This window comes from Manis pentadactyla, chromosome 3 (genome assembly GCF_030020395.1).
Source record: "Manis pentadactyla isolate mManPen7 chromosome 3, mManPen7.hap1, whole genome shotgun sequence".
Classification (NCBI taxonomy): domain Eukaryota; kingdom Metazoa; phylum Chordata; class Mammalia; order Pholidota; family Manidae; genus Manis; species Manis pentadactyla.
In genome coordinates this window covers 109,269,147-109,292,765 of record NC_080021.1, presented here as the reverse complement: position 1 = coordinate 109,292,765, position 23,619 = coordinate 109,269,147, and the positions used below count along the sequence as shown (strand labels likewise).

General features: G+C 39.8%; 1 protein-coding gene across 2 annotated transcripts in view; it reads left to right on the top strand.

Annotated features, from left to right (window-relative positions):
• Positions 1 to 23,619, top strand: part of NEBL (nebulette) — a 330,843-nt gene that overhangs the window by 158,944 nt on the left and 148,280 nt on the right. For both annotated transcript variants that reach the window (XM_036880945.2, XM_036880946.2), the window contains exon 4: positions 22,748 to 22,855. In XM_036880945.2, coding sequence (XP_036736840.1) covers positions 22,748 to 22,855 — 108 coding nt within the window. The remainder of the gene's footprint in view (positions 1 to 22,747; positions 22,856 to 23,619) is intronic.

Sequence of the window (23,619 nt, the reverse complement as noted above, 5' to 3'; positions counted from 1 at the left end):
CAGTCAAATTTGTTGTTTTACTGTATGCACAGGCCAGCTTAGATATCTCCTTCCTCATTCCCATGGCAAGTCCAGGAACTGGTGGGATGAGTGCATCTACAGCTGTAGCAGCATGTGGATCTTTGTTGGGGTTTTTTGATGATCATCTTCTGGCATGAGTCTTCCAGAGAGTGCTGATGTTGGAAGTTCTTTTTCATATCGTATCTTAGTTCATTTTCGGGGTAGCCCAATTAGGCTTTGATCTTCTGTATAAACACAAACAGACCCTTTGCCTACACTTTTATATGCCCTTTATACCCTTGTGTAGAACTCGTTGGAGGTTACCATACAGGAACTGCCCTTTTTTTTTTTTTTTTTTTTGCTTTGTTTTTGGTATCACTAATCTACACTTACATGATGAATATTATGTTTACTAGGCTCTCCCCTATACCAGGTCTCCCCTATAAACCCCTTTACAGTCACTGTCCATCAGCATAGCAAAATGTTGTAGAATCACTACTTGCCTTCTCTGTGTTGTACAGCCCTCCCTTTTCTCCTACCCCCCCATGCATGTTAATCTTAATACCTCCCTACTTCTCCCCCCCTTATCCCTCCCTACCCACCCATCCTCCCCAGTCCCTTTCCCTTTGGTACCTGTTAGTCCATTGTTGAGTTCTGTGATTCTGGTGCTGTTTTGTTCCTTCAGTTTTTCCTTTGTTCTTATATTCCACAGATAAGTGAAATCATTTGGTATTTCTCTTTCTCCACTTGGCTTGTTTCACTGAGCATAATACCCTCCAGCTCCATCCATGTTGCTGCAAATGATTGGATTTGCCCTTTTCTTATGGCTGAGTAGTATTCCATTGTGTATATGTACCACATCTTCTTTATCCATTCATCTATTGATTGACATTTAGGTTGCTTCCAATTCTTGGCTATTGTAAATAGTGCTGCTATAAACATAGGGGTGCATCTGTCTTTCTCAAACTTGATTGCTGCGTTCTTAGGGTAAATTCCTAGGAGTGGAATTCCTGGGTCAAATGGTAAGTCTGTTTTGAGCATTTTGATATACCTCCATACTGCTTTCCACAATGGTTGAACTAACTTACATTCCCACCAGCAGTGTAGGAGGGTTCCCCTTTCTCCACAGCCTCGCCAACATTTGTTGTTGTTTGTCTTTTGGATAGCAGCCATCCTTACTGGTGTGAGGTGATACCTCATTGTAGTTTTAATTTGCATTTCTCTGATAATTAGCAATGTGGAGCATCTTTTCATGTGTCTGTTGGCCATCTGTATTTCTGTTTTGGAGAACTGTCTGTTCAGTTACTCTGCCCATTTTTTAATTGGGTTATTTGTTTTTTGTTTGTTGAGGCGTGAGAGCTCCTTATATATTCTGGACGTCAAGCCTTTATCGGATGTGTCATTTTCAAATATATTCTCCCATACTGTAGGGATCCTTCTTGTTCTATTGATGGTGTCTTTTGCTGTACAGAAGCTTTTCAGCTTAATATAGTCCCACTTACTCATTTTTGCTGTTGTTTTCCTTGCCCGGGGAGATATGTTCAAGAAGAGGTCACTCATGTTTATGTCTAAGAGGTTTTCGCCTATGTTTTCTTCCAAGAGTTTAATGGTTTCATGGCTTACATTCAGGTCTTTGATCCATTTTGAGTTTACTTTTGTATATGCGGTTAGACATTGGTCCAGTTTCATTCTCCTACATGTAGCTGTCCAGTTTTGCCAGCACCACCTGTTGAAGAGACTGTCATTTCGCCATTGTATGTCCATGGCTCCTTTATCAAATATTAATTGACCATATATGTCTGGGTTAATGTCTGGATTCTCTAGTGTGTTCCATTGGTCTGTGGCTCTGCTCTTGTGCCAGTACCAAATTGTCTTGATTACTATGGCTTTATAGTAGAGCTTGAAGTTGGGGAGTGAGATCCCCCCTACTTTATTCTTCTTTCTCAGGATTGCTTTGGCTATTCGTGGTCTTTGGTGTTTCCATATGAATTTTTGAATTATTTGTTCCAGTTCATTGAAGAATGTTGCTGGTAGTTTCATAGGGATTGCATCAAATCTGTATATTGCTTTGGGCAGGATGGCCATTTTAATGATATTAATTCTTCCTAGCCACGAGCATGGGATGAGTTTCCATCTGTTAGTGTCCCCTTTAATTTCTCTTAAGAGTGACTTGTAGTTTTCAGAGTATAAGTCTTTCACTTCTTTGGTTAGGTTTATTCCTAGGTATTTTATTTTTTTTGATGTAATTGTGAATGGAGTTGTTTTCCTGATTTCTCTTTCTGTTGGTTCATTGTTAGTATATAGGAAAGCCACAGATTTCTGTGTGTTGATTTTGTATCCTGCAACTTTGCTGTATTCCGATATCAGTTCTAGTAGTTTTGGGGTGGAGTCTTTAGGGTTTTTTATGTACAGTATCATGTCATCTGCAAATAGTGACAGTTTAACTTCTTCTTTACCAATCTGGATTCCTTGTATTTCTTTATTTTGTCTGATTGCCGTGGCTAGTACCTCCAGTACTATGTTAAATAACAGTGGAGAGAGTGGGCATCCCTGTCTAGTTCCCGATCTCAGCGGAAATGCTTTCAGCTTCTCGCTGTTGAATATAATGTTGGCTGTGGGTTTATCATAGATGGCCTTTATTATGTTGAGGTACTTGCCCTCTATTCCCATTTTGCTGAGAGTTTTTAACATGAATGGATGTTGAACTTTGTCAAATGCTTTTTCAGCATCTATGGAGATGATCATGTGGTTTTTGTCTTTCTTTTTGTTGATGTGGTGGATGATGTTGATGGACTTTCGAATGTTGTACCATCCTTGCATCCCTAGGATGAATCCCACTTGGTCATGGTGTATGATCCTTTTGATGTATTTTTGAATTCGGTTTGCTAGTATTTTGTTGAGTATTTTTGCATCTACGTTCATCAGGGATATTGGTCTGTAGTTTTCTTTTTTGGTGGGGTCTTTGCCTGGTTTTGGTATTAGGGTGATGTTAGCTTCATAGAATGAGTTTGGGAGTATCCCCTCCTCCTCTATTTTTTGGAAAACTTTAAGGAGAATGGGTATTATGTCTTCCCTGTATGTCTGATAAAATTCTGAGGTAAATCCATCTGGCCCGGGGGTTTTGTTCTTTGGTAGTTTTTGGATTACCGCTTCAATTTCGTTGCTGGTAATTGGTCTGTTTAGATTTTCTGTTTCTTCCTGGGTCAATCTTGGAAGGTTATATTTTTCTAGGAAGTTGTCCATTTCTCCTAGGTTTCCCAGCTTGTTAGCATATAGGTTTTCATAGTATTCTCCAATAATTCTTTGCATTTCTGTGGGGTCCGTCGTGATTTTTCCTTTCTCGTTTCTGATACTGTTGATTTGTGTTGACTCTCTTTTCTTCTTAATAAGTCTGGCTAGAGGCTTATCTATTTTGTTTATTTTCTCGAAGAACCAGCTCTTGGTTTCATTGATTTTTGCTATTGTTTTATTCTTCTCAATTTTATTTATTTCTTCTCTGATCTTTATTATGTCCCTCCTTCTGCTGACTTTAGGCCTCATCTGTTCTTCTTTTTCCAGTTTCAATAATTGTGACATTAGACCATTCATTTGGGATTGCTCTTCCTTTTTTAAATATGCTTGGATTGCTATATACTTTCCTCTTAAGACTGCTTTTGCTGTGTCCCACAGAAGTTGGGGCTTAGTGTTGTTGTTGTCATTTGTTTCCATATATTGCTGGATCTCCATTTTGATTTGGTCATTGATCCATTGATTATTTAGGAGCGTGTTGTTAAGCCTCCATGTGTTTGTGAGCCTCTTTGCTTTCTTTGTACAGTTTATTTCTAGTTTTATGCCTTTGTGGTCTGAAAAGTTGGTTGGTAGGATTTCAATCTTTTGGAATTTTCTGAGGCTCTTTTTGTGGCCTAGTATGTGGTCTATTCTGGAGAATGTTCCATGTGCACTTGAGAAGAATGTATATCCCGCTGCTTTTGGATGTAGAGTTCTATAGATGTCTGTTAGGTCTATCTGCTCTAGTGTGTTGTTCAGTGCTTCCGTGTCCTTACTTATTTTCTGCCCAGTGGATCTATCCTTTGGGGTGAGTGGTGTGTTGAAGTCTCCTAGAATGAATGCATTGCAGTCTATATCCCCCTTTAGTTCTGTTAGTATTTGTTTCACATATGCTGGTGCTCCTGTGTTGGGTGCATATATATTTAGAATGGTTATATCCTCTTGTTGGACTGAGCCCTTTATCATTATGTAGTGTCCTTCTTTATCTCTTGTTACTTTCTTTGTTTTGAAGTCTATTTTGTCTGATATTAGTACTGCAACCCCTGCTTTCTTCTCACTGTTGTTTGCTTGAAATATGTTTTTCCAGCCCTTGACTGTTAGTCTGTACATGTCTTTGGGTTTGTGGTGAGTTTCTTGTAAGCAGCATATAGATGGGTCTTGCTTTTTTATCCATTCTGTTACTCTGTGTCTTTTGATTGGTGCATTCAACCCATTAACATTTAGGGTGACTATTGAAAGATATGTACTTATTGCCATTGCAGGCTTTAAATTCGTGGTTACCAAAGGTTCAAGGTTAGCCTCTTTAGTATCTTACTGCCTAACTTAGCTCGCTTATTGAGCTGTTATATACACTATCTGGAGATTCTTTTCTTCTCTCCCTTCTTGTTCCTCCTCCTCGATTCTTCATATGTTGGGTGTTTTGTGCTGTGCTCTTTCTAGGAGTGCTCCCATCTAGAGCAGTCCCTGTAAGATGTTCTGTAGAGGTGGTTTGTGGAAAGCAAATTCCCTCAGCTTTTGTTTGTCTGGGAATTGTTTAATCCCACCATCATATTTGAATGATAGTCGTGCTGGATACAGTATCCTTGGTTCAAGGCCCTTCTGTTTCATTGTATTAAATACATTATGCCATTCTCTTCTGGCCTGTAGGGTTTCTGTTGAGAAATCTGACGTTAGCCTGATGGGTTTCCCTTTATAGGTGACCTTTTTCTCTCTAGCTGCCTTTAACACTCTTTCCTTGTCCTTGATCTTTGCCATTTTAATTATTATGTGTCTTGGTGTTGCCCTTCTTGGATCCTTTCTGTTGGGGGTTCTGTGTATTTCCGTGGTCTGTTCGATTACTTCCTCCCCCAGTGTGGGGAAGTTTTCAGCAATTATTTCTTCTAAGATACTTTCCATCTCTTTTCCTCTCTCTTCTTCTTCTGGGACCCCTATAATACGGATATTATTCCTTTTGGATTGGTCACACAGTTCTCTTAATATTGTTTCATTCCTGGAGTTCCTTTTGTCTCTCTCTATGTCAGCTTCTATGCGTTCCTGTTCTCTGATTTCAATTCCATCAATGGCCTCTTGCATCCTATCTATTCTCCTTATAAACCCTTCCAGAGTTTGTTTCATTTCTGCGATCTCCTTTCTGGCATCTGTGATCTCCTTCTGGACTTCATCCCATTTCTCTTACGTATTTCTCTGCATCTCTGTCAGCATGTTTATGATTCTTATTTTGAATTCTTTTTCAGGGAGACTGGTTAGGTCTGTCTCCTTCTCTGGTGTTGTCTCTGTGATCCTTGTCTGCCTGTAGCTTTGCCTTTTCTTGGTGATAGGAATAGTTTCCTGAGCTGGGAGGAGTGACGGCTGGAAGGACTTCCTTTCTTGTTGGTTTGTGGCCCTCCTCTCCTGGGATAACAGCGGCCTCTAGTGGCTTGTGCTGCGCAGCTGCGCGCAGACAGGGTTTCTGCTTCCTGCCCGGCTGCTATGGAGTTAATCTCCGCTGTTGCTGTGGGCGTGGCCTGGCTCGGGCAGCTACTCCAAAATGGTGGAGTCGCGTTGGAGCAGGAGCTGCTGGGAGGCTATTTATCTCCGTAAGGGGCCTCCCTGCTCCCTGCAGCCCAGGGGTTAGGGTGCCCAGAGATCCCGGATTCCCTACCTCTGAATTAAGTGACCCGCCCTGCCCCTTTAAGACTTCCAAAAAGCACCCGCCAAAACAAAACAACGACCACAAAAAAAAAAGAAAAAAAATTTTTTTAATTAAAAAAAAAAAAAAGTTTTTAATTAAAAAAAAAGGTGGTCGTTCGTTTTTCTTTATTCTCCGGTGCCAGCCTCAGGCCTCTGCTCACCGGTCGGTCTTTCTGCCCTGTTTCCCTAGTATTGGGGTCCCTATCCCTTTAAGACTTCCAAAAAGCGCTCGCCAAAACAAAACAGCAAAAAAGCAAAAAAAAATGGTCGCGCGCTTTTCTTATGTCCTCTGTCGCCCAGCCTCCAGTGCCTGCTCACTGTTCTTGCTGCCCTGTTTTCCTAGTATCGAGCGCCCTGCACTCTGGCCCGGATGGCTGGGGCTGGGTGTTCGGCATTCCTGGGCTCCGTCTCCCTCCCGCTCTGCCTGCTCTTCTCCCGCTGGGAGCTGAGGGGAGGGGCGCTCGGCTCCCGCGGGGCCGGGGCTTGTATCTTACCCCCTTCGCGAGGCTCTGAGTTCTCTCAGGTGCGGATGTGGTCTGGATATTGTCCTGTGTCCTCTGGTCTTTATTCTAGGAAGGGTTGTCTTTGTTATATTTTCATAGATATATGTTGTTTTGGGAGGAGATTTCCGCTGCTCTACTCACGCCGCCATCTTCCGCCCCTCTATATGAGCATTTCTTAACAAGACAGTGATTGAAAAATAAGATGTTAAGATGGCTAGAAAAAAACCCAAAAGACAGTGAGGTAAGTTTTTTGGGGGTAAGAACTTTTGAATACCTACTAGGTGCAAAGTGATTCAAAGGGCATAAATGGGATGCTTTGCCAGAACCTGCTCTTAGGTTCTTAGGAATTTTGCATAATGGGAGCAAACACCTTTCAGCTGAAACATGGAAGTGTGCAGCTAAGCCACAGTTATCTTGTTTTAAATCATTTTTGTGGAATTACGCTTTCTTCTGTAAATTGTTTTAAATAGCATCTTAGTTATATTGTTGTTTACTCTGCTTAATTAAGTATAGTATCATCAGCAGCTCAAGTAGTGACATCCCAGAAAATTCTGGAAGACAGAAATCTTGCTCAATTTTAACTATTTTATACTTATCTGTGGTCATTTGGGGGAGGAGATTCCCATCTGAGGAGTTGTAAAAATATTTAAACAATGCTTTATGATTTCTTGTTTGTTTGTTTCTTTAACTGCATGACAGATCCCCAAACCATATGCAAATGATTTTCAAATATCCACTGTTTAGGATTATCTAAAATGCTTTTCTGTTTGTGTGAGTAATTGAGCTTTGATCACAAACATCTGTGTTAAGTCTTAGCCCAACAGATGAAAGATATGATACTGAAAGGAGAGTAATCTGGAAGGCTCTAAAACCCATTTAGATATTTTATATGCTAACGAAATGCATGCGCACATATCAGTTAGGACCTTTTTTGTTGCAAGTGCCAGAAAATGGAACCCTGTGTGGCATTAGGATGGGTGGCTCAGGTACCTGAGGAGGCCAGGGGTAAAACTGTCTGTAGGGTAGGGCTGCCTGGAGGTTCTCAGAGAAAGTCATCCACACCCAGTTTCTCTCTATCTCTCAACTCTATGTTGTCTGTGATGACTCTGTGTTCAGGCTGGCTTACCTGGTGGTCACAAGATAGCTGCCACCCCTTCTACTCACATCCTGTTGGGCCAGTTCAGGGAAGGAGGGGCTCCCACCAGTGATGTCACCATTTCACCCTGGCCCTGATTGGATACTGTGTCCATGGCTGAACCAATCACTGAGATCCGGGAAGGCAGTCCTCTGGCCATTTCTACGTTGCATTATCCACTTTCGGAAGAACTGGGTTTTCAGAACAAAGTAATGGTTTTGTCCCAAAAGATGGTGATGCATGCTGGCTGCTCAGAAATAACAAATGCTGACTACAATATGCATGATAGTTTGTGTCTTCCCCCATATAATCATTTTGCAATTTGCATTTATTGTGAAATGCTAAAAAATCCTTTGTTTCATAATACTAGGAAGGGAGGGAGACAAACAATTTTTCTGTGTTTGTGAAGCCAACAATTAAAATGATCTCCACCCCCACCCCCTTTGGGCCTATATTAGTATTTGAAGCTGCTTTGGGGAAACTGCCCATCCAGCAGGGCTTATCTGTGAATTAACATGTCTATTTTTGAACTCCATGTGTTCTTAATCTAGTCTATGCTCCTTTGATACATGAGGTTTGCTCTGTACCCATGTAGTAATACAGTGAATGAAATCAGTGGTGTGTTAAAGTGGGGCACCCACTGGATTTCAGTGACAGAGCTGGGAATACATGTATGATGAGGGTTCAATGGACTGTTTTGAGCACAGTGCTGATCAGACTTGCGAAAATATTAAATTCTTTCCTGTTGGAGAAATTTAAATTTAAAATATGATCAATTTATACAATGACTCAAACAGTATTGATACCTATGTAGAAAATAACTTGATACCTATATAGAAAACATATTTTCTGTATAGAAAATAACTAGCAAAAGCCGCAAGAAGGGCCAGGTGCTGGGGCAGTAATCGCCCTGCTGGGGTCCTCACTGATGCCTCTTCTGGGGCTCAGGGTGGTGTCAGCAGTGCCGGCATGCTGGCCTTGAGGTGCGAGAGGCTCACTATGCTTCAGTGGCCCCTGAGGACAATCTGCCGAGTTTACCAGTAAGGGCCATGCTTAGTGACGGTCACCTCTACTCCACCAAGTGTTCTTGAGCAGAGGGCAGGTAAGGCTTCCTGGGGGCATGAATGCAGGATGGAGATGTTTCTTGCCAGTGGGTTTCAGCCCCGGGCAAGTTCGCTATGGATTCAGTGTGACCAAAGAAATTGACAGCAAAATGTTCTTGGGGTGAAAGGGTTATACCCAAGTGTATTTCCAGGTGGCAGGTCAGTCACTAGACTCCCATTCACTCAGAGCGAGTCTGCAGGCAGCAAGTCAGTCTCTGCCTCTGGGCCCCTCTGTCTGCACAGCCGTCCTCTGGGCCTCTCTGCACAGTTGTCCTGCACAACCATCCTCTGGGCCTCTGTCCTCAGCACTGCCACCATTCCAGCCTCTGCTCTGCTCTCCTGCAGCCTTGCAGCCCTGCCACCATGTTGTGCCCAGAGCACTGGGCGGAGCTCTTTATATAGAGTCAACACCCATGTATTGCCCACAGGTGTGCAGTGAGCCAGTCAACCAGGGCCAGGAGAGAATCCTGGCCACAGGAACTCTCATTTTATCCACAAGATGGCACAGGATGTGACCAGAGAATGCAAGGGTCTGATCACCAGAGATGAGGTTCCAGGACACGTTGACGAGTCTCACCTGAACAATGAAGTTCCCAGGTTTGCAGTTTTGAATGTTCACTTTGGATGCAGACTGCAGAGACAGGATGACAACAGGAAGATTGGTGGGAGGTATTTTGTTCGTCTGAGTGAGCAATAATGGTGGCTGGAATATGGTAGTGGCGAAGGGGATGGAGACAGTCGGATTGGATTTGAGATAATGATGAAAGAAAATTATCAGCATTTTTGGCTGGGATGAGGTGGAGGAAAAGGAGTGAGAAGAAATTGGGAACCTGGAAATTAACTTGCCATGAATAAGGTAGGCTCACAGATCAAAGCATCTTCTCCTAATGAGCTGCATATTCTTCATTTAGAAACGTGAAAGGATTTGGTGCTCTGAGTAGAGTATTTAATCAGGGATGAGCCTTTCTTGGGACAGGGATTAAAAGGTCTCAAACCAGGGGAGTGTTCAGGAAGCTGGGAAATTTATGATTGGGTGAATTTAAATAGAATTTTGTGTTTGTCCTTTAAATAGGAAATTTCTTAGCTGACTATATATGTTTTTCATATTTAGTTCCTTAATTTCTTCTGCAGTATTTCTGGAAGTGTTGGGAACCTGGATATGTTTAAAAGGATTTATGTTTCTTACAGTGAGTCTACTGAGACATACATAAGACTCATTTGTTTATGTGATGTATTATTTTATTCTTTTTGGGTGAATACTATTTTCGCTATTTGTTCCTGAGCAATGCTAGTGATGAGCAGGGATGTTTATCTTGAGTTCCAGACAAAACCAGGATGGAATGACTTTTCCTTGCATCGCCCTGCTGAGTTAAGAAGTGGTCCTTCACAGCCTGACAGTGCGCATGCTGTTTGGCAGGGAACCTTCAAAGGGAGCATTCCGGTGCTTTGGCTCCATTTGCCTTTTTGGTTTAAGTGCTAGGTGGAGTGGACGGCCACCACTGATTTCACAATTCTCTTCACCGCCAGTGAGGGGCCTTCGGTTGCCTGTGTGCGGCCCTGGCCCCTCCTCCTCGCCCTCCTCCGGGCTCCCTCCCCAGGGATCCTGCAGGGGCTTGGTCCTCTCCTGCCACCATCACTGCCTTGTGGCTCTTAACCTGAGCTGCTATCAGTTGCAGTGGCTATGGTTTGTTACCTCTATTTGTACTATAACTAGAAATTTGATAAGGTTATGTGCCTGTCAAATGATTTAGATGTCAGGTGTAGATGCAGCAAAGCAATTTTGACAAGTCAAACACTGGTGCAAAAAGCAGCGACAGGGATGACCCGCCGACAGGAGAAAGTAAAATCTCTCCCAGCCTCACTTTCTTTTCTCTTTTAACTCTAGGTCAGTACTTGAACCTCTTTAATTTGTTCCTTCTTAAGTGAATGTGACAAAGTGACTTCCAGCTTCTATCTAAAGGGCAATGAAACGGAAGCCTGCCTTTTGAGGGTAGATGCTGGCATTTGGGGAGATTTGACTTTGGTGTTCTGATAAAAACATTTGGGTCTGGGAACCTTATCTTTGACTGAAGCTGAGATTAAGGCCTTAGAAGACAAGGTCTATTAATGCCAGTGTCTGTTCACACGTATGTATTACAGAGGGCCTAGAATTTTTGCTAAGCTACGCTCCTTTCCTTTAGGTGGAGGTAAGGACCCAGTGCTCTGCAGTCCATGTTTGCTGTGTGGGGTTCTGCAGTGGAGGCAAGGACTCCAGGAGTATTGCTCACTGGCTTGTCATATTGTCTGTGGGATGAGGAGGTGGTCAAGACTCTGATGAGTAGGTTTAAGTTTCTTAAGAGCCCTTCATCCTTTTTTCTTGATTGATCAAATAACACATACTTTGGAGCTTTACCAATCTAAATCTCTTTAAAGCCCACATTGAATATATAGCTTTGCTTTGGCATCTACCTCACTGGAAAATTCCCCATTTGCTAGTGGTGGGTTTGGGCATTTGTCACCCTGTTAAAGGTTAACATGACCAAGAGCTGCTTCTGGAGTTGTATGCAGACTTCGAGTATTTTGACACTTTGTTTCATGAGGTTATGGAATGAATGGCGATATTCAAGTGTAACTCATCTTGACAGGGGTTTCATTATATTCGGCAAGCACAATTCAAAGAAATAATGAATTTATATTCAGGATAGTTTTGTTTGAGTTTATTTAAAGAAACGGAACACACACGATCCCCATAATAGCTCTTGCTACTGTAGTATTGATGGTGCTGACAAAGAGAAAACTCAGGCCAGATGGTTTCCAAACAGTGGAACCACCTGGCTCCTTGGCAATGCCAACTTATCTCCGTTTCTGAAATAGCTATACTCTCATGGACTGTGAAATGTGTAAGGGAGACGTTCAAGAGCGCAGGCAGAGCAACATCCAAAATTAGGATTATTAAGAGACAATAAAACATTGCTCCATGTCACCTCCAACTGGCCCCTCTCCTCCGCTTCCATTACTTTTAGAGTCTCTTTCCCTTTGCACCTATAAACCCAGTTCTTTATTTCCACCTGCAAAGTAAAAAATAGTTTTGCTTCCTGAGATGTTTGTTCTGGAGGGAAAAGAAAGACCCTTTGTCCTTTTGGGAAATGAATTCACCCAGACTCTGTGTTTTCAGACCCAAGGGAGACTTTTAGGTCAGCAAGGAAAGAATATAATTGCACCTGTAGCACCGTGAGATTATACTGAATTTGAAACTTCATAGAAATACAACCACAATGCTGTATTAATTGGTGTGCAGAGTTCAGTTTCTCTAATTATAACATTAAAGTTAAATTTGGGATTTCCTAGTATCTAATTTTTCCTGTGGGAAATCAGAATTAATTTAAAAGTAAAAATAACCTACACTCTTTTCTAAGTTGGTGCTTTCAGATGGCAATTACTGAAGTTTCATTTTGAAGTAGTTACTTTAGTCATTTACCCACTCATTTGATGAACATCCACTGAGCATCTAATTGGTAGTGTGCTTAACCATTCAGAGATCCAACACTAACTAATGTATTCATGTAAAACAATTAAAAAATCATTTAAGATCTTGTTTGCACAGTGTTTAAAATCTGGTCTTTTAAAGAAATGGTGTATTTTCATTAAAATTACATTTCAGTCCAAGTGAAGGCCTTGGCACTTTACAAAGCATTCGGATCACATCTCAAGGAGTGCTAGGGTAGAAGGGGCAAAGGGTTTTGGGAGAGTGGTCTGATTTTGACTCCTCATTCTGCTTCTCAACAGGCGGTGATGTTAGGCTTGTCTTACCACTAAGCTGAGGTTTCCTGTATTCGTTAAAATTCTTGGCTGCAAGTGATGGAAAACCCAACCCTCATTAACTTGAACGAAATAATATATTTTGAGGATATTATGGCACTAAAATCCACAGACTGTGTCTGTCCAGGCTTCAAAACAGCAGGAATCAGGACCGAAACACCACCAGCCGGGACTCTCTTTTTGGCAGCCGAGCTGCAACTGCCCCTTGGGTTCTGGTGGTGGCTGACGTGACTGCTGTTAATTCCTAAGTTTTAAATATTAGCGTTTAAGGTATCAAAAGGAGAGACTCACTGTGCACTTTGGGTCCCAGGTCCCAAATCCCCCAAATAGCTTGACTTGAACTAGCTTAGGCTACATAACTGGCTACTTTTGCCCATCTATGGGGTTAAAGAAGTGGGTCATATAGGAAAATGGCACTTACTGAGAAAACTAAAATGGATGGAGTGAGGCATGGGACTTACTAGAAGGAAGGAGGTTTTGGGTGGCCCAAACAGTAGGTTTCTACTACATTTTTCATATGTAAAAAATGGTAAAGCAGATCTCTCTTTTACAGAGTGATTTTTAAGGTTAAGCAAGATAGTCTGTCAAATGTGTAGTATAAGGCCTGATACCCTGTAGCTCTTTAATAGATCATAGCTGCTATTGCATAGCAGGGAGGTAACAAACAAGCATTTCTCAAAACTGATGTCTGTAATCAATGTGAAGCTCTCCTTGTTGACTGAGAAGCTGAAGGAGTCATAATTCCTCACTTCGTTCTTCAACACTGCTCATATTTTTATTTCTAATAGTTTCTTCTCTGTGGAGGACCTGAATTAGTACTAGGTTTCTAGTAGTAGCACAGATATGTTAATAACCTGTAAAAATTTCTGGGAAATTTATGTTTTAAATGAAATTCTGCATTAAGGATTTAATCTTTAAAATTTTTTGATTAAAATGCCTTGCTGAGATCTACGGGTTTTTCTTGGTGGTGAAAGCTATCTGTCATGGAAGCTGTTCAGGGTGTCACTGGTGTGCACATTAAGTAGAATGCATTTAGATTTCATTTTTCTTTTGCATTATTTTTTGTTTGTTTCTGCTGTTACTGTTTTTATTTTCCTTTTTTTCTGTTTTGTAGAAGTGGAAGAGATGAAAGTGTTTTCTTACAGAAAACAGTCGCTCTTACCTGATGGATAATGCCATTGCAGGTGTAGGAGTTGTTAAGACCAATTTTAATGACATTATCAATCTGCTGGGGGAGCAGCCATATGTAAGGAAAGGGAGGAATCATCTGTCACTTTCATCAGCAGTGACTCTTTGGGATTAAGGACAGGTTATTTTCACTTTCATGACTGTTTTGTGTTCTGCTCATGACCGGGTGCATTTGCTTGATTCTTGATTTTATCTTCTTTTCTTCACTGTCATTTGGATGTAGCTTGCTTTTCTGAATTACTGATTTCTAATTTACTCATTATTTGTTCCTAACTGGAAATTACCCATTAATGCTTTATAATTTGGAATATGCACACAGGAATGTTCTCTGTTGTAACTTCCTATCTTCTCTTTAATTGAACTATGCATGATATCTTCTGCTTCAAAATCATTTCAGTCTTATTCTACTCTTTATGTGAATTAAGCTGTTTATATTTAAAAATACAATAATCATAATCATGCAATGGGATGAAGCTAGCTCTCTCTAAAGGATTAATAATTAAGAGAACACATAGAGATCAAAATTCATAAATTGTCTGAATTATTAAATGTTATTTGAAAAGTACCATGGCAACATAAGTCAGCAATAGTCAGGCTCTATGGGTCAATTACTCTTCAGGACTATATCAGATATTAGAATAATTCTTTTTTGCTTTTTTAGTACCTGAATAGTTAACTGGATGATACTTTTCTCTTCTGAAAAAGTTAATCTTCGTCACCAGATACTTAATTTACCCCCCAGAGTAATTTATAACTCCTAAGCAGAATTTAGTAGATTAGTTACATTTTTCTATCTTGAAATTCTTGGTAAAAGTATGCATTATGGGTATATATTTTAGGCCCCAGTTTTCCTCATTAATATAGATAATGATGTTTTGGTTTGCATCAATATTTCCACCAACACTAAAATTTTGACAATGGAATTCTACCCCCCAGGTCTGACTTTACTAATAAAAAATGTAAACAGTAATTTCCTTCAAAGAAATAACTGAGAACACATTTTGAATGTGATGTACAGACTGTGTTGAACTCTACTTTGGATGATACATTTTCTTCCTTCAGTGGCTCATGAGGTTCCATCACAGAGAATGAATTAGCTTAAATTTTAAGTTATGCAGATCTTCTGGCTTCCTCTTAGAAGAAATATTCAGTTGGTTCCATTTTACTCTTCTTATTTACAGGACATTGTTTAGATCTCATGTGTATTCACTTTGATGTTTTTCATTTTGGCATTTTTTTCATTGTCAGGTGAATTAAAAGATAATGTCTGGGGAGATGCCAGAGAGAGAATTCTGCCTCCTGTTAGCTCTGTCACCTTCTAGAACTCCCTTCTTCATGGATAAAAATGGTCATTAAAATGTGGACCTGCTAGGGTTTATCTGAGAATAATATAGGGAAAGCATATATAAATTTTATTTATTTATTTGCTTGTTTGTTTGTTTATATACTCATTCATTCATTCATTCATTCATTCTGTTGTGATCCCCAAAAGACTGAAGGCATTCCCAAAGGCAGGTGGTACCGAGCTTGGCCCATGTGACAGGTAGAATGCATCCTCTAGATGTTTAGTTACTGGGAGTCAGTGCTTGCCTATGGACATTGAGTGCTGAGCATTCCTTCCATAGCACCTGCTGGCCTTCCCATCCTGGCTCTGCTTGCATGATCTGCAAGTGCTCAGTGCAGTGTCTTGGACATTATAGAGAGTTAATAGGTGACATTATGATTATCATCGCATTTAATTCTCATAAAAGTGCTATCAGTATTGTACTACATTATGCTTATTTTGTACACTTGTAATAAATAAATATAAATAAGGATTATATAATAAATAAATAAATGAATAAATATTCAAAAGAATATTATCCTGAGGCTCAGAGAGATGAAGTAACTTGCCCAAGGTCACACAATTATTAAGAGGTGGAGTTAGGGCCCAAGACGAGTTTGTCAAAATCTTGAGCCTGAGCTGTTAACTTCTAAGTTACATTTTAGTGTTTTAGTGGGTGATCTTTAATTTTCTTAGCTTATTGAGAAATTAATTAAGATGTGCTTTATTATGTATCCAGAATATTTGTTTAGAATAAAATTTAGATTTTAATGTTCTCTAAGTAAGAGAACTCTGGTGAAGTTGGAGTGTGAATATACATAGACTACTGACAAATCTATAAATATCAGTATGTATCTCTGAATGCAGTGGAAAGCTAATTGAAAGCTTATGATCTATGAAAATTATTTCAATGCTTTTTAATTATGCTTAAAAAGCAATTAAAAATTTAATTCTATTTAATTAACCATAAATTTACAAATCATGAGATTAATTTATAAAAAAGATTTGCTTTTGAGCTCATTTGCCTTAACATTTGTTAAAATTAACTTCGCCTTAAAAAAAAAGCCCTTAATCAGATTTTCCTTTGTAGTTGTTTACTTTCTATCTAGCATTATGAGATCAGTTAATTTTCTGCATTTTAGACATTAAAAATACAAAACCAGTAATAAACAATCATGAAATAGTTATTAAGCTTTTCATATATGCTTAGCACCAAGCAAAATGCAATGAGATAGAAAGAAGCATATGGTCCACATTCCCCAGGAGTTTAAAATCTACGAAACTATAAAAGATGGTACATAATTGAGTACTAAATTTTGCGGTTCAAACTAAGAATTTTGCATGTAGTTTAGAACTTAAGTGACCCTCACAATCTTTCCTTGAAGAAATGTAAAGAAATGTAAAAATCAATCATGTCATGAAAGATAATAAAATTGGTCATTGATTTCATTGTATCAGTTGGAGACTTTTAGATGTGTGAGATAAAGAGGAAAATAACCTGAATCATAATCAATATGCCTGTAGATTTTTGACTTCCATTAAACATATTCTGACAAGGTAGTAATGCTAAATCATGTCCCCCTCTCACTTCCTCCTTCCTGGATTCTCCTTAGACATCTGGTCTATTGTGAGAGGCCAGGGTCCTCTTCTGTGCCTGCTCTTCCTCATTAATGAATGTTTGGAGTACCTTTTACAATGCCCTTTCCCTTCTTTCTATTTTTCTTTTCCTTTTGGTGCAGTTCAGTGTTTGCCAATATATTGAGACAGCTTCATTAAGATGAAACTTGGAGTGACTGATTTAACTTTCTGGATATGGCTGTCCACTGGCTCCGTTGCTTGCCATGTATGGAAAACCCAAGTCTTGTGGTTAAGCTGACTGAAAATACCAACTCAATTCCTGGTTCCCATATTCTTTCCTATTCTCCTACTCAGGATTTTTGTTTAACCTCTGGGCACCTCAGCTTCCCCTCTGGAGTTTTAAAACTCTGTCCCTACTTTCTTTGAAAATGTCTTATTGTAAAATATTTGAACAATACAAAAGAGTACGTGAAGTGTACATGTAAGCATTACAGCATGAAAAGGATTACGTGTGAATCTACCTTGCAGTTTAAGAACTTGAACATCATCAGGAACAGGGAAGCTTCCTGCCCATCCTTCCGTGAGCAGATTTCCTCACACTCCCCTGGAATTGCCGTCTATGTATGTGTTCCTTGATTTTTTCCCCTTCAACAAAATGTTTCCCAGATTCATCTGTATGGATCCACGTAGCTGTAGGTCATTCATTTTCACTCCTGGATAATATTATACAGTATGAATATACAACAGTTTATTCATTCTCTTGTGAATGGATATTTAGGTTGTTTCCAATGTTTTTGATAATACAGTTGACCCTTGAACAATGTGGGAGTTAAGGGTGCTAACTCCCCATACAGCTGAAAATCCACATTTAACTTTTGACTGCCCCAAAACTTAACTACTAATAATCTACTGTTGATTTTAGGGTGGGAAATGATAAAATAGACTAGTAAAATAGACTGCATATGTTTTATGCATTCATGACATACCTAACTTTTTCTTAATTAAAAAAATATTCCTGGGCTATATGGGTCATCTGCAAGTTTTTTTCAAATTGTCATAGATCTCCAAGAAATTTTCCAGTGTATTTATTGAAAAAATCCACATGTAAGTGGACCTGCACAATTCAAACACGTTACTATGAACATGTTGGTCTGTGTCCCGAGAGGCTCACAGGCAGGGGTTTCTTTGGTGATGAGACTCCTCGGGGGCAGAGCTGCTGGACTGTATGATGTGCCCATTTTTTATTTTGCTACTGATTCTTACTCTGCTTTCACTTCATCGTTCAACAAATTATCAGTCTATGGGTCCATTTGACTTTTTTCATCAGAAGTGGCTTTCTGCCTAAGAATGGCCTTTCTCTGTAAGGGTTTTTATTTTCTTCATTTATCCATCTTGTATAATATTAATTATATGGTACTTGCAGCATTTGGGGGAGAAAACTTTGATCTCAGAATTAGCAAAGATTTCAACTTGCAGCTCACTTTACCATTTTGCTTTTTCACTGTCTTCCTTTTCAGTTATTGTGAGCCTTTTTCTTGAGCTGGGCTGTTCCTCTGTGTGAATTTGTGAGTGCTGCTTGCTGATGACCCCAAACACAGAATATCACTGAGCATGCCCACGTTGGCAGAAATGATCACATGAAAGTGACAAGTGCCATTTTTGAAATTTAGTGAGAAGGAGGAAACTAATACCTACTAATGACCTGCTGAAGGCATGCCCTAACTTGGTGCTTCCACATTTATTTTAACCCTCCAAACATTGTGTGGATATTGTTCTTTTTCCTTTTCTTTTCTTTTTCCTTCTTGTAGCTGAGGATCAGGAGTTTTGGAGAAATTGAACAAATTAAGATTACAGGACAGAATTAGGGTTTAAAGTCAGGTCTTTTAATATTTGATTTAGGGTTCTAATCTATAGTAGAGGAAGATAAATGTGTGTGTACATGTGCATATACACACACACATGGCATGTCCATATTCTGTATCATTCAGTATATGGAATACATTTTTTACATTACATCTAAAGAAAAATACATCAAGTCAAATTGCCTCTTATGTATGTTTCTTGCATTTGACTTTCAGAATGCATTTTCAGAGTGCCTCCATCCAGTCTTGAAGGGATAAGCCTGTAAGAAACTGAGACAGACCACATTGCTTTCCAGCACTTTCTTTTCTGAACTCACCATGGCATCTTCATTCTGTTCTCTCCCCTTCTGTGTCCTTCCTGCCCCCTCCTCACACAGCATGCAGCCCACCTGGGTGGCTGTCTGAGGGAGGCCAGGTCTGAGGCTGGGCCCAATAACTCTGCATTCTGTGGTCCTGAGGCAGTTCTGTAATAGCCGACGACTGGGGAGGAAGGACTAAAATCACTGCCGCCTAGCCAGTCTCCTGTCCTGCTTATCTCTAGTAGGTTAGTACCATGACCAGAAAGTGTCTGTTAAATTGCTCTGCTTACAGCCCTTACCTCCTATAGGTCTTATTGAAATGTCACCTTCTCACTGGGGCCCTCTCTGACCACTGGATCTAAAAGGGCAGCATTCTTACCTCTGAACCTGGGCCAGAGTCCTGCCCTCTCTGCTTCAACCCCTTTTCTTTCTCTTTCCATTCTCCCTCCCTTCTTCCCTTTCTTTATCATTTATTAATCAATTCCCATCAGCCAGGTGCTATGCTGGGTTCTGGGATTGCAAAGATCAATGTGACTTTGCTCTGGTTCCTGAGTTCCATGTATTTAGAGTGGGGACTGTGACCCCATTGTAACTGCAGTTCAGGGTGATAACTGCTCCAATGGGCAGGTGTAAAGCTACGGGGCCCCAGGGCTGAGAGGAGCCAGTCCTGCTAACAGAGGAGGACTGCTGGCACTGAGTGTGGTTGAATAAACAGATCACGCTTCCCATCTGCCAAAGGTAGGGAGCAAAAGGGAACATCCTGTCAGCGACAGAGAATCCTGAGTAGTCTTAGGAGAATACTTTTCAAATCCTGTGGTGTGACTCTTGGCAGACAAATTGTCACCCAGCACCTGCACAGATGGGGTTCAGGATTCATTCCCACCTGTGTGGTCACCTGATGACACATCCAAAGTGTTTTGTAGGGGTCTGACCATCGGCAAAATCCAACCAAAAATACGTTTCTATTCTAGAATAATAGTAAAATTTGTAAATGTGAACTAATGGCTGATTCTTAATCCAGTATATTTTGCTTTGTTAACCAGGATCTTTCTGATTGTTGTAGAACTGTTTCTTCTGATGGCTCATGACAAACTTAATAATCCTTTCAAATCAAACAAAAACTAAAATGATGATAATATTGCTTGGTATTTGCACATCTTAAACTTCCTAAAGTTCTTTTCTGTGCTTTATGTCATTCAGTCTCTACATCTTTGTTAGTTAGGGACTTAACAGGTCTGTAATTAGTGATGAAGAAACTTTGGCACAGGGAAGCTGATATCTGTGAGCTGGCTGGCAAGTGACAGGGATGTAATAGGAATTCCAGGCTCTTGTCCACTAAAGAATGCTTTTTCCATGATATTATCCAGTCTTTTAAACTATTAAATCTTGTGTCACAATTAGGAAGAACCAGACCATGAAAGTAAAAGAGGAGAAATTCACACATTAATATTTATTGGGAACCTTCCTGTACATGTGTATACGTCTAGGCACAATGGGGTGGGTTGTATTAATAAGAAGTCTTTTGGTTATAAAAGGGAGAGCTTTTTACATTAGCTCACATAACTGATAAGCCTAGCGGGTCTGGCTTTTGGAAGAGTTAGATCCCGGTGCTCACATGGTGCTGCGAGGATTCTCAATCTCTTGCTTGCCTCTGTGCTGGCTTCATCATTTTTGGGTAGTGGCCAGATGGTGACCAACAGCTTCAGTTTTACAGCCTACTAAACTAGCCAGGCCATGGAGAAAGAACAACCCTTTCCCAAGAGTTCCTACCCAAGTCCTGGATCTGTGGCTCATGGACATACTGGATTGTGTGTATGGGTCAGTTCTTGGGTCTGAGGGTGCAGTATTCTCATTGGCTGGATAGGGTCATATTGTGGGGGCAAAGTGGACACATAAGATTGAAGAGGGGAATTCTCTCTGCCATTTGATCTCTTTTTATATACACTTTTCTCTCAGAATCAAACTATGCATGACTGGGAAACAATCAGATACAACATTTAAAATTAGAGATACAGGATGTAGGTGGGCATAAAGAGGTGGGCTGGTGAAAGGCTTAAAGTCTCCCTGTGTGCAGGTAGGATTGATCCAGTGGGCTAGGGTTTGAGTTGGTGCTGAGAGTATATGAGGCTTGATATATATACCCTTGAAGGGGTCACACCATCTTCTCACACTCTGCAAACCAATCACGGAGATGATTTAATACTCTTCAAAACTAGTAACAAGGCAAATCCAACTCAGTTGATTCTTACATGTCTTGTGAATGTAGAATGGACCATTAAATAGTAATCAGCTCAAAACCTGGAATTTAATGTTTTTTTCCTTTCAGTTCTTTCTCTGTAAATTGCCATTAAAAAAACCCCCAAACTAATCACACAAGGAATATGTGATTATGCCTTCTCTGAAACTGCAGTAAGGATGTTAAAACTTCGCCTATATATTTTCCATCTTTCTTCTTCATACCTGTCGCTGTTATAATCACATCATTTTTCTTACTTGCTGCAAGCAAAGCTAAGTGGCTTCCCTGCTTAGTTAGGCATGAAACACTGAGAAGGTACTGGAGTGTTGTGTCTTCACACATGCTGGGAGATGGAGGGTCAGAAGGCTAATCTCATTCAGCATTTTCTGAGGGAGAAAAATAATGTGGTTTATTTGATCATTTATTTATGAAAATAGTTAAAGTAAGGGTTTTCATACTTTTATAAATTTAAACAAAAATATGGAGAGAAAATGAGATATTGTTAAGCTAAAAGTGTTCAGAATGTCTAACTGTTTCTATTTGTTGTCATCTGGGATTTTTTTTTTCTTTCAAGCTTTTCTGGTAAAAAAGGAAATCTTCCAGTAGGCTCAAGCACAACGATGCCTGAGAGAATCAAGTATTTAAACACAGACACGACTCAACAAAAACAGTCATTCCATGCTCAACCAAGTCAACTTCAAATTTATGCAGAAAGTTCCATGTACAGAATCATATTTTTATGAACCTGAACGTTAATTATTCATTTAGGTGTTAATTTGAGACTGATAATTATGAATATAAAATGGTGATTATATGGGTTCTCAAGAATGTGTTTCCATATTTCTTGGTATTTAGGCTTTTAAAGAAATAAGAACAAAGTGATGTCACTGCTTCAGTCATTAACAAGCAGAGTATTTAAGTGGCGTGACTGTTATTGTCATTATGCTAATAGTAGAAGATGGGTCTCTCTAAGATAAAGCATTAACTATTCCAGTCCCTCAAGGAAACTAAATTTCAGCTTCCCTGGGTTGTAATTAGAAAAGAAGTTTATTTAAATACCAAAAAAAAATCTTAGATACCTCAGCACACAGAATACCAAGGGCATGTGCTTCAAGTTTTTTCATCTCTAGGTGTGGCCTGTTTCATAAATGGTTCAGTAAGCATTTCTGTACTTGACATTTGGCTGTACAGCCTGCTGTAACCAGAGCAGTTTGCTTTGCCTTACCAACTAGAACGAAAACTCCCTCAGGGCAGGGCTAGCTGTTGGTGATTTTTGTACGTCTTCCTTCCCAAGCCCAGGCTCCACATGATGCTTTGTCCCGGACAAGATGAGCATGGGAACAGATTTAGGTTTCTTTTTCCACATTTTTTTTTCCTTGAGTAGTAGTACAATTATTAATCATGATAATAATAACTATTATGGATCTCTTGCTTATTTGCTGTCAGCCAGGTATGTACATGAGGACATTTGAGCCTCTCCTTATGACTTATTAAATAGCGTTGTTTAGATATTGTTGTTTGCCATTTTGTGGAGGAGCCCACCAAGGCACAGTATGGTTAAGTAACTTGCCTAAGATCATGCAGTCAGTGGAGCTGCTGGGATACAAACCAGGCGGTCTGGCTGTGCCCCACTGCCTCCCGCTGTGCAGAGCTGTCAGGAGGCAGTGCTTCCAAGTTCAGCAGTTTCTGTGCTCCTGGCCTAGCCTAAGTGGGATTTGGGATTCCTCTGCTTACTTTTCTTTTTTTTTCGTTCTTTCATTCCTCCCCATCCCACCTTCTCTCAGGTCAAGTACAAAAGAGATTTTGAAGAAAGCAAAGGAAGGGGCTTCAGCATTGTTACAGACACTCCAGAACTACAGAGGCTGAAGAGGACTCAGGAACAAATCAGTAACGTAGGTGACCATTTGTTCATTCACGTGATAGCCCTAACTTGTGTTTCTCGATGAAAAAATGAGACTGGGTGACTTGGAAGTGTGTCCTTGTTGCTGTGGTACACAAGCAGTCCTCAGTGTACCCATAAGAGATGCCAAGTTTATCTGTTAAACTCCTTCCCTTTGATTTCATCACCGTTGCCTAGAGCCTAACACTTTAAGAACAATGACTGTATTTCTGAATACACATTTAATTAAGTAGATTTACTAAATACACTTACTAAATAAGTCAATTTAGTTAAATGAGTATTCTGAAATATAGTCATCGCTATTAAAAGAAGCTATTGTAATTTAGCATCTTATTTCATTTTCAATGGTTCTCAGCTTTTGAATTTTTCCCAAAGAGGACTTTTATAGTTAATTTTAAGAACCTGGCACTTACTTTTGCTGTGGTGAACACAAAAAAAGTACATACAAGCTTACTTATCATGAGAAATCTCATATTTGCTAATGTGTATATAAGATTCATACTTTGAATTAGTTATTTGTTGAAATGAAGTTATTACATGTAATTTTTGAAATATACATCTACATGTGGAGTTGCTTTGGATTTGAAAGCTGTGACTTGTGAAGTAACATATTTTTCTTGAAAATGAAAACTAAGAGTAGCAGAAGTTTAAAACATATTAGCGACCAAAAAGTGTCAATTCAGTACTAAAGGTGGATAAACAGTTTGTCTTAATTTTTGTAATTCATGCCTGTGATTATGTTTCTTTCAAAATATT